Below are 12274 nucleotides of genomic sequence, written 5' to 3'. Positions count from 1 at the left end.
AATTACATCTCCTGCTGCTTTCTTTATAGTTCCACAACATTCTTACCTCTGCGCCACTGTCTGGATTCCCTGCCTCCCTTCTGTGCTCTCCTCCTCCTGTTGCCAAGACTCAGCTCACATGTCATCTCCAGGAACACATTTTTGAAACCTCCACGTAGCTGGGGACAGCAGTGTGTCTTTTTCCACGACCCCTGATCTCCTCAGCATACTCAGGTCTTAGTTTTTTTCATATTGGGTTGAAGGCTTGTGAGCCTTACACGTTCCTGAATTATAAGCCGATGAGGACGGTGACTGCACCTTATTCTTTGGGGGATCCACAGAGCTGCCTCAGGGCCTGGCACACTGGTGTTGCTTCCAGACTAAGACAAAGAAGAAGGACTTGGCAGCCTATTTCTGAAAAAATTAGCCAGTGAAAACCTTATAAGTAGCAGCAAAACATATTCTGATATAGTTCTGGAAGATGAGCCCCTCAGTTTGGAAAGTGCTCAAAATACGACTAGGGAAAAGCTTTATCCTCAAAGTAGAGTCGACCCTAATGATGGGTATAGAGCAAGTTGGAATATACGGCCTTAGTGATAGAAGTTACACTGGAGATCGCATGATAGAATTTTGTAAGAATACCAACTTCTTCATTGCAAATATCTTTTTTCAACAACATAAGCAGCGACTATACCCGTGGACCTCGCCAAATGGAATATACAGGAATCAAATCAACTACATGTGTGGAAAGATGATGGAAAAGTTTAATATCACTCAGAACAAGGCCAGAGATGGACTCCAAAACAGACCATCAGTTGCTCATATGCAAGTTCAGGTTGAAGCTGAAGAAAACTGTAAAAAGTCCATGAGAGCCAAAGACTGTCCTGGAGTATACCCAGTGCCGCTGAGGCGATTCCTTGAGTACATCTCACCTGAGTTTAGAGAGCATCTCAAGAGTAGATTTGACCCATTGATCACTTATGATTGAAGAACAGACGCATTATGGAATGGCATCAAGAAAATCATAAAGAAGAGAGCAAGAGGCCTTTAAAAAGATAGGAAAGAAGAAAAAGCCAAAATGGATGTCAGAAGAGACCCTGAAACTTGCTCTTGAATGTAGAGGAGCTTAAGCGAAGGGAAGAAATGATAAAGTAAAAGAGCTGAACTGAAGATTTCAAAGGGCAGCTTGAGAAGACAATGTAAAGTGTTATAATGAAATGTGAAAGACCTGGAATTAGAAAACCAAAAGGGAAGTACACATTCAGAATTTCTCAAGCTGAAAGAACTGAAGAAAAAATTCAAGCCTCAAATTGCAATATTTTCCCTGTTTTTTTTACAGGGAAAAATATTAAACAATGCAGGAAGCATCAAAAGAAGATGAAAGGAATACACAAAGTCACTGTACCAAAAACAATTGGTTGACATTCAGCCATTTCAGGAGGTACCCAAAATATGATAAAAAAAAAACAATGGTACTGAAGGAAGAAGTCCAAGCCGCACTGGAGGCAGTGGGGAAAAACAAGACTCCAGGAGTTGACGGAATACCAATTGAGATGCGTCAATAAACAGATGTAGCACTGGATGGGCTCACTTGTCTATGCCAAGAAGTTTGGAAGACTGCTACCAGGCCAGCCGAGTGGAAGGGATCCATATTTGTGCCCAATCCAAAGAAAGGCGATTCAACAGAATGGGGAAATTATTGAGCAATATCATTAATATCACATGCAAGTAAAATTTAATGAAGATCATTCAAAAGTGATTGCAGCAGTACGTTAACAGAGAACCACCAGAAATTGAAGTGGGATTCAGAAGAGGACGTGGAACCAGGGATATCATCGCTGATGTCAGACGAATCTTGGCTGAAAGCAGAGCATACCAGAAAGATGTTTACCTGTTGTATTGACTACGAAAAGGCATTCGACTGTGTGAATCATAACAAATTATGAATTACATTGCAAAAAATGGAAATTCCAGAACAATTAATTATGCTCATGAGGAACCTGTACATAGACCAGGAGGCAGTTGTTCAAACAGAACAAGGGGATACTACATGGTTTAAAGTCAAGAAAGGTGTGGGTCAGGTTTGTATCCTTTCACCGTACCTATTCAATCTGCATGCTGAACAAATAATTCGAGAAGCTGGATTATATGAAGAATGGGGCATCAGGATTGGAGGAAGACTCATTAACAACTTGCATTATGCAGATGACACAACCTTGCTTGCTGAAAGTGAAGAGGACTTGAAGCACTTACTGATGAAGATCGAAGACCACAGCCTTCAGTATAGATTACACCTCACCATAAAGAAAACAAAAATCCTCAGAACTGGACCAAAAGGCAACATCATGATAAATGGAGAAAAGATTGAAGTTGTCAAGGATTTCATTTTACTTGGATCCATAATGAATGCCCATGGAAGCAGCAGTGAAGAAATCAAATGACGTTACCTTGGGCAAATTTGCCACAGAAGATCTCTTTAAAGTGTTAAAAAGCAAAGATGTCACCTTAAGGACTAAGGTGTGCCTGACCCAAGCCGTGATGTTTTCAGCCGCCTCATATGCATGTGAGAGGTGGACAATGAATAAGAAAGATAAGAAGAATTGATGCCTTTGAATTATGGTGTTGGCAAAGAATATTAAATATACTATGGGCTGCCAGAAGAATGAACAAATATGTTTTTAATGAAGTACAGCCAGAATGCTCCTAGAAGCAAAAATGCAAGACTTTTCTCACAGACTTTGGACATGTTATCAGGAAGGACCAGTCCCTGGAGAAGGACATCATGCTTGGTAAAGTAGAGGGTCAGCTAAAAAGATGAAGACCCTCAACGAAATGCATTGACACAGTGGCAGGAACAGTGGGTTCAAGCAAAACAACAATTGTGAAGATGGCACAGGACCAGGCAGTGTTTCATGCTTTTGTACATAGGGTTGCTGTGAGTAGGAACCGACTGATGGTACCTAAGAACAGCATAGTGTTTTCAAGGCCCTTTGGAAGCAAATTGCCAGGACTGTCTTTTGAGGCACCTCTGAGTGGGTTCAAACTGACAACCTTTTGGTTAGTAGTTGAGTACTTAACCATTTGTGGTACTGGGGACTTCTTTAACATTAACTCTCACCATTTCCCCATTAGAACAGTTTGCTTCAGATACACTGAGATTGTGTTGTTCCCCAAACACCAGGATCTCCGTGGTCTTGGGCTGCTCCTTGTCACAGGTACCCCGCCGTGCTCTTTCCTTGCTGTCTTCTGCTTGCCCTTTACAATGCATTTTTCACCCAAGAATGCCGTCCACGTTCTCCTTAGTGCTCACTCCACCCGTCACAGAGCCTGCTGCTCTGTGTTAACTGTCACCTACTCCCTAGTGCGCACTCCACCCATCACAGAGCCTGCTGCTCTCTGTTAACTGTCACGTGCTCCCTACACCCATCACAGAGCGTGCTGCTCTGTGTTAACTGTCACATGCTCCCTCCACCCATCACAGAGCCTGCTGCTCTGTGTTAACTGTCACATGCTCCCTCCACCCATCACAGAGCCTGCTGCTCTATGTTAACTGTCACGTGCTCCCTCCACCCATCACAGAGCCTGCTGCTCTATGTTAACTGTCACGTGCTCCCTACACCCATCACAGAGCCTGCTGCTCTGTGTTAACTGTCACATGCTCCCTCCACCCATCACAGAGCCTGCTGCTCTGTGTTAACTGTCACGTGCTCCCTACACCCATCACAGAGCCTGCTGCTCTGTGTTAACTGTCACGTGCTCCCTCCACCCATCGCAGAGCCTGCTGCTCTATGTTAACTGTCATGTGCTCCCTGGTCCTCACTCCACCCATCACAGAGCCTGCTGCTCTATGTTAACTGTCACGTGCTCCCTCCACCCATCACAGAGCCTGCTGCTCTGTGTTAACTGTCACGTGCTCCCTCCACCCATCACAGAGCCTGCTGCTCTGTGTTAACTGTCACGTGCTCCCTACACCCATCACAGAGCCTGCTGCTCTGTGTTAATTGTGTGTTCATCTGCCTGTCTCTCCCACAAAACTGCAAAAGACCTTATTTCTTCAGGGTCTTGGATAGAGTAGGTGCTGGACTACTACTGTTTTTACACGAAGTGGAACATGACGCATTCCGTATCTACTAGGCAATGAAGACATGTGTTCCTCATTTTGTGGGGGGAAATCACAGCTGTGGTAGTAAGGCCGTGGGTTCACAGTGCTCCAGCAATGAATTCAAATGTCTGGAAGAATCGTGAGTTTAAGAGCTAGAAAGGGCCTTAAAGATCCTCCACTCAGAGTGGGCCCCTGGATGGTCTTTCGGCGTCCGAGCCAATTTCACCCTCGTTTGTGCTCCCTGATATCAGCTGTTTACAGCATTTGTAGAGAGAGTCTGCTCGTCTGCTTCCATAGAGATAAGAATTGTGCACTGCTCACCCATTTTAGGGTTTGGGAAACATTTCTGAGTTTACAACATCTGCTATTTCATAACTGGATTTATGCAAAGTGGGATCAACTGAGCTTGAATTGACGTAAGCGTCCAACTGTGTAATCTGATATTAACTGTATAAACTTATCAATTGTATATAAAAGTTTTATGTTACTGTGAGGATTTATCATGCTGCTATAACTAAAGTGAAACTGGAGCTTTACAAAGTTTTTGTGCCGTTTTATCTGCTGGGCTTGATTGTGCCTGGGATGGTAGGTGTGGATACTGGTCCGTATACAGTAGACCCTCTTGTAGGGAAAGGGGACTGTTTGTTGTTGGCTTGTTTGTTTGTTCACTCCTTCCTTTGACTCTTGACAAAGCATTTCAGGAGGCCGTGGAAAGCCCTGGTGATAACTTTTCATTATAAAGGCGCTCTACTGTACCCTTTCCACGTAGTTTGCTTTAATGGTTGAAAAGTAATAAAAGAAGTAATGGACCCAAAAGAACCTGCAGAATATAGAGATCCTCCAGAGTGGACCTGAGTTTGCCTAGGCCATGAACACGTTGGGGGACCTGGTAAAAGCATGCATCAAGGTGGCACCTGCAACATCTGTGCACAGCTGCAGCAAGTTTGTAACTCCATGGTTTCCTAGAGAATTGATAGAACTCTGGTTTAAGAAGTCCCTTTTGCACAGAGATTTTCCTTAAAACTTCAACAGCATGCTAGAGTACTTCTGTATACATTATCATCAATGCTTATTGGCCTAAGCATTGACAATGGAGAGGATCAGGCATAGAAAATTCAGTAGAGATAATGCCTCTCAGGGATGACTGCCCGCAGCCGACACAAGCCTGAGGAGCAGCTGAGCCCAGTCTGACCTGAAGCATGTTTACAAGGCAGGAGACACGGGAAGAAGCCAGCTGCTTCATTTGAGTTATGGCCAAATCACAGAAAAGCAGATTTCACATCAGCGATCAAAATAACGCTTTTTTTTTCCTACCACGTTGTAGAAAGTTGACGTTGGAAGGGGCTTGAAAGGTAACTGAGTTCAGCCACCATCCAGTGCTTTAATCCCTCCTCTTCCAAGCAACCTGTGCTTGAGTATCTCAAGGAATTATTATCAAGAAAACAAGCAACTAGGAATAACCCTGTTTGACACATTTATTGGAGAATAATTTAAACATTTATAGTACCTTAAGAGTAAGTAATACAGAAAATTCCAATGATTGAGGGCAGATGGTGTGAGGATGGCCTTATTTCAGAACAGTGTGAAGCAGGCTGCGTCTTAGTGGGATGGATGTCTGATTTTGTGAAGTAACCTTTAAGCTTTTAATGTATTTTATAAACCAATAGATGTAGATTACAACAGATGAAATCAGTTAAAAGTCAGTTTATAGTAGGACCATATTGACTGCTAATGAAGATATTAAACAATAATTTGTTGACTGACAAGTTAAATCATCTCAACTTTTTTAGTTTGAACAAAAGCTACCCATTTTATCTCCATTGCAAATGAAATCCTTAAAATTCTCAGAGGAAGACATTATCCTAAGAAGTTTTTAGAAGATTCACGTGCAGAAGAAGAGTAGCTCTGTACTCTGACCCAGGACCATCCTCATTGCCGATGTCCTGGTCTTGTTTAGGGTGGTGATCTGCTATTCCCTTCTCCCACAAGCACAGAAGAGGGGAAGGTGGCCCTACAGTTTTTGTACCTTTGGTGATTTGTGTTTTCTGTAAAAATGTTTTTGCCTGTAGGTAGAGTTTTTAATATGCCTTTAGAAACTTTGAAGTTGCGGAACATTTTCTTCTAGGGTGGAAAAAAGTAGATGATTATTCATTAGGCTTGCTTTGGTACGGCAGAACTTGAACGGGAGGGGCGCAGAGGTGTGGATGGCTTTCAGCCCGCTCGTTTCCAGTACAATATAAACGTTACTAAAGTTTTATCTAGTTCAAGAGGAAAAATCTTTAAATATTTTAAATTTGTCCTTTTGTTATTAGAAGCACCTACGATATAGTTATATTTAAATTGCTGGTGTTTTATAGTAACAAGTGATGTTACTGTAGTTGGAACAGATAATTTACGTGGTGATAGCTTCCTTGTTGTAGCTTAATTAAAGAAAAAACCAAAATGCTGACTGTATTATCATTTTAAATTATTCTTTTTGCACCAAGAGCTGTTTTTAGCGTGCCAAGTGGCATTGCCTATTCTGTTTCAAGTAACTGAAAATGTCATAAGGTTAGAGCCTGTGTTTTTTGTTTGTATTTTTTCCATAGTTGGAAGGGCACAATATCTTCTCCACCCTGAGCTCCAGCGAATACGAACAGGTGCTTGAGATCATCCGCAAAGCCATCATCGCTACAGACCTTGCGTTATACTTTGGGAACAGGAAACAGTTGGAAGAGATGTACCAGTCTGGATCGCTAAACCTTAATAACCAATCGCATAGGTAAAAATGATTTTTAGAAGTTTAGAAGCTTAGCAAATGTTATGTGGAATAAGTTTATATTTAAGAGAAGTTTAAAAAAAATGTTTTTTTTATGTGCATTTTGTGTATATTTGCTTTCGGGCTATTTCATTGCTTAACAAAATTACTGCCACTATATTATGAAGAAAACTAAAATGCAAATTTGCATTTAAACTAGCCATGCAGGAGTGGGCGCTAAAGGAAAAGATTGGCAGGTTGTTTCCCAGGGGGCCTTTGTTGAGTTGATCACAGCCCAGGGTTCGGCCACTGGCCTCATAGAATCAAAAGCCTGACTTGCTAAGCAAATGAAAATGGATTCATTTTTCAGAATCTGACTCACATTAAGCCAGCTCATGTGATTTCTGTATAAAAACAGAATTCCATATTAAGCCTTTGCTGTCAAATCGATTGCAACTCGTGACAACCCTGTATGTTACAGCGTGGAACTGCTACGTACGGTTTTCTTGGCTGTAATCTTCATGGAAGCGTATCACCAGGACTTCTTCCATGGTACCACTGGGTGGGCTCGAACAACTAACCTCTTGATTAGTAGCAGAGCACAAACCCGGCCACCCAGGGACTTTCTAATTCCATGTTATTAAACTACAAAACATATATTTCAGTCACAAAGAATAGAATATTGGCATTCTTTGTAGTCAGAATCATTTAGGAAGCCAAGTTGCAATCAAAAGGTTGCTTTGCGAATGAACATGGAATCAGAACAAGGGGAATTTGATGAATTAAACATTTTAGTGGCATCAGGCTGAGGTAGTCTGATGCCTTCTTTCCCCAGAAGGTGTGTCTTCCTAGTGTGTTCAGAAATATTCCGGGTCTCTTCGTTCTGATGAGTGTGTTCACCCATGTGCATGCTAGGTCTAAGACAACCCTTCGGCTAAACTTCCACTCCCTTTGACAGTTCGTGGGTGGTTCGCACCAGTGGTGATTGCTGTGACTTTCCTTTTGCTGTTTCCATGTCTGGCCAAGCTCCATTTCAAGTGATGCCATCTTTCTCTTTGGGTTCACGAAAATGGATTTACTGGTTCTAGCCCATTCTTGCTAAGCTTGGAGCTATTCTCTTTGTCCAGGTGCTTTGCATAGCTCCTCTGTGATCCTTTAAGAACTGATCTTAACAATTCTTCAAGAGCATGGCCTCTGTTGTCTTCATTTTCAAGTTTTTAGAAGCAGTTCACTCTGGTACCCTGAACCTAAACAAACCATTAGCTTTACAAATGAATATAAATTATATATAGTAAAATTTACCTCTTCCATAATAAGTACCATTTGTATAATGGAATCTACACCTTTGATTAAACCATGGTTGGTTGTGATTCAACTTACCTCCAAAAGATCAAGATTTTGTGAGGCTTGAAACTTACCCAATTTGGGGAACCTTCTTTCAGAAAAACAGTACAAATCTATCTGATTTTCACATAGGGCCATATGAACACATTGCCAGGGTGCTCCTGGGATCATGGAAAGGGGCGGTCCCAGTGGCGGGCCCTGAAGATTCCTTAGGATCACTGTGTGTTCCTTCTGCATCCGGTCCAGATGACGTGTATGAGTTACCGTACTGACACCTCTGTGCCTCTAAAACATTGATGTGTGGTTCTTTGTGCTGAGTAGGAGCTGTAGAAACTATTGGTTCACAGGGCTCTTTTTCTTTTTTTCCTTGTCGGGAGCCCTGGTGGCAGAGTCCTTAAGAGTTTGGTTGCTAACCAAAAAGTCAGCAGTTCGAATCCACCAGCCTCTCCTTGGAAACCCTATGGGACAGTTCTACGCTGCCCTATAGGGTCTCTATGAGTCAGAATTGATCCTGGGCAACAGGTTTGGTTTTTGGTGTATAGCCTTGACAAAGTCTCCTTTGTCACTTTGTCACTTTGGTGTATAGCCTTGACAACGTGTATACACGTATAGCCTTGACAAAGTATCCTTTGGCTTACTGAAACTCATGTGGCTGTGTGTTTTAGGTCACAAACAAGGATGATGTAACTAGTATCCCATTTCATGAGTCTGTTCTTTATTATTAAATTATATTTTCTTCTATTAGAAGATTTAAACATCTAATTTCAAATCATTATATTTAGTACATAATGCATTAATATGTGTTGATATATATTGTGTAGTTATGTGTGATTAAATTATTTTGATAATTTTAAAGGTAACGCATGTTTGTAATAATTCAAGGAGTGCAAGGGTGTATACAGGAAGAAGAGTGCCATTCTGACCATCTGCAGCTACCAGCTACCTGAACACCCTTGCTTATACAGTTTTACCTACCGGCCCTTTACAAAATATACCATATAGTACTAGAAATTTATACATATATTAAATTTTCTAAAAAGACTGTAGAAATTCATACTTCTTTGAACAGTGTAAGAAATTGGCATTTTTCTAAGCCAGTACCAACATAAGACTCTATTAGTCCATTTCATTTTTGCCAGCCCTGTGGGTAAAAACAACTTTTCATTAAATAAAACATTTATGTTTATTGACTATACATTATTCCTACTTTCATTTGTCTGTTCATAACTTTATTTTCTGTGGAATTGTTTACTTCTTAATAAATCAGTTTGCATTCTATGTTTGTTAACAATATTAAAATATTTTCTCTTATAGCTTACAAATACTATCTTTAGGTGGTCTTCAAAAATTTCCTTCAGATTTTCTTTTGAAAACGAAGGAATTTAATTCATGTGCCCAAATCTGTCACTTGTTTTCATTACCTCTGAATTCTCTGTCTTGCTTAAGAAGGCATCTCTCCATCCTCACACTAATATAAACATTATTTAAATTGTTAAAATATTTTATAGCTTTTTGAATATTTTTAACATTTAGGTCTTAATCATGGAATTTTATTGTGAGTTATAAATATAACTTTGTTTCTGAGTATGGGTGTATCAGTACCACTTAATGAATAATACATTTTTCCACTGAGTTGAATTTGTTAAGTTTTAATATAAACTTAGATAATTTTTTGGACCCCTTAAGCCACCTATTTGCTAATTATCCAATCCTTGAATAAGATCATACTGTTTTGATTACAGGCAGCCTTGCGTTACAAACATCCACCTTACGGAAAACTAAATAATTTGCCCTCGTTTTGAAATGATCAAGCAACCCCTACTGTCCACCGATTCTTCGTCACAGTCGCCTTCACTTGCTGCACGCACATACAGCTTTTAAATCATTGAGAAGGCTTCCAGCCCTTTCTTCAGGGCTTAAGCAGGTTCATTCTTGTTTGAACCCCTGCTGAGAAGTTTCATTTCAAACAAGTTCCCAGGCTGGTTAGGGACCAATTTTGAGAGCCACTAGTAGAGCCATGGTTCTCAATACTTATCACACGTAAGAATCCCCTGGAGATCTTGTTAAACCGTAGAGCCTGATTCAGTATATTTGGGGGCTAAACCAAAACCAAACCCAGTGCCGTCGAGCCGATTCTGACTCATAGCGACCCTATAGGACAGAGTAGAACTGCCCCATAGAGTTTCCAAGGAGCGCCTGGTGGATTCAAACTGCTGACCTTCTCGTTAGCAGCTATAGCTCTTATCCACTGCACCACCAGGGCTTCCTCTCTCACTAAAGAAGGCTAGATGAGAACTGTATGCACCTGTTTCGACAAATTTGACTCAAGGACTTTAAAAAGATAGAGTTAGGAACAGGACCTTGTTTGTAACCCAGGTACTGCCTGTACTATAAATATGTTGAAATTTAGGAGCCCTGGTGGTGCAGTGGTTAAATGCTCGGCTGCTAACTGAAAGGTCAGTGTTTGGAACCCACCAGCCATTCTGCAGGAGGATGTAGTGGCAATCTGCTTCCCTAAAGATTAAAAAAAAAAAAAAAGATTACAGCCTTGGAAATCCTATGGGGCAGTTCTGCTCTGTCTTACAGGGTTACTATGAGTCCAAATCAACTTGATGGCAACAGGTTATGTTGAAATTTATCATACATACCTGGCCCTTACTTTTCTTTACTTTCTAAAAATTTTCATAGAAATAGTCACTTAGTAAATATACATTTTTTAATTTTTATAAGAAAAAAATTAAATTTACAGAAAAGTAGAAATTATACTCAAATGTGCACCCATATTGACTAATTTGAGTCAATAATTGTTAATATTTTACCATATTCTCTTTGCCTTTTTTGAGGAGGCTGGACTATTTCAAAGTAAATTACAGTCATCACAGCACTTCACCACCTTCGTCATGAATAGTTAAAAAGAAAAAGAATATTCAGCTATCAGGATTTTTTTTCCAGATAAAAATGCTCACTTTGGCATTTTGATTGCAGTTATGTTGTATTTATTTATCCCCTTGAAAATGAACATATATTGTCTTATTATCCAAAAATATGGTATGACTCTTATTTTTACTCATGAATAAAATTTTATAGTTTGCTTACACGGATTCTGCAACTTTCATGATAAAATTACTTCATCCTTTGTGAATGCATTTTTCCCATTTCTAACTAACTAGAGTTTCCAGTATAAATAAAGTTGTAATTTATAGAGAGTGAGTCCTGGTGGTGCAGTGATTAAAGCGCTCAGCTGCTAACCTAAATGTTGGCAGTTTGAAACTACTAGCTGCTCCCTGGGAGAGAGACATGGCAGTCTGCTTCCGTAAACATTATAGCCTCGGAAACCCTCTGGGATGCTCTACTCTGTCCTCCAGGGTTGCCGTGAGTCAGGATTGACGGGACAGCAATAGGTTTTGTCCTGGGTTTGTCAAATTTGTTTCATGCACTTTGAAACTTAATTATTAGGTGTATACACTCTTAGATTTATGTCTTCTTGACCTTCTCTTGAACTGGTAATATTTCTTACCTAAAGTTAGTTGTCTGTGTCTAAAGCAGCCATGCCAGCTTTCCTGTGCTTACTGTTGGCACGTCATATTCTTCATAGCTCTTTGTTGTCGTGATAGCTAACCCAGTAAGTCAAACCCATTGCCATTGAGTCAATTCCAACTATAGTGGCCCTTTGGGACAGAGTAGAACTGCCCCATAGAGTTTCCAAGGCTGTACCTCTTTATAGAAGCTGACCGCGACAGTTTTCTCCCATGGAGTGGCTGATGGGTTTGAATTACCAATCTTTGGGTGAGCAGCTGAGTGCTTAATAACTGTGCCACCAGAGCTCCTTACTGTATAGCTAGAACCTACAGAACAATATTGGATTATGGTAGAGAAAGCAAACACATCTAACATGTGTGATTGTTATCGTGGTTTTAGAATTTTAATTGTTTAAAGTGATGTTTGATATGTTTGATAGATTATTTTCATCATGTATAACTAATTTCATTTTATAGCTGTTTATATTAGTTTATATTAGGAATTTTTTCAAATCCATATCTAGATTCCATTGATACAGGGTTATTAATTTCTCATTTTATTAGTAAGTTTTTTAATTTTCTAATTTAATGCAA

The 12274-nt window shown here is 40.2% G+C and overlaps 1 protein-coding gene across 1 annotated transcript in view; it reads left to right on the top strand.

Annotated features, from left to right (window-relative positions):
* The window catches only part of PDE10A (phosphodiesterase 10A), a 114167-nt gene that overhangs the window by 76674 nt on the left and 25219 nt on the right, over window positions 1–12274 (top strand). The window contains exon 15 of the mRNA XM_023559358.2: window positions 6670–6842. Within this exon, the coding sequence (XP_023415126.2) occupies window positions 6670–6842 (173 nt within the window). The remainder of the gene's footprint in view (window positions 1–6669; window positions 6843–12274) is intronic.

Source organism: Loxodonta africana, chromosome 1 (genome assembly GCF_030014295.1).
Source record: "Loxodonta africana isolate mLoxAfr1 chromosome 1, mLoxAfr1.hap2, whole genome shotgun sequence".
Taxonomy (NCBI): Eukaryota; Metazoa; Chordata; class Mammalia; order Proboscidea; family Elephantidae; genus Loxodonta; species Loxodonta africana.
The sequence above is the reverse complement of the archived record's forward strand: the minus strand, read 5'-3'. Positions and strand labels throughout refer to the sequence as shown.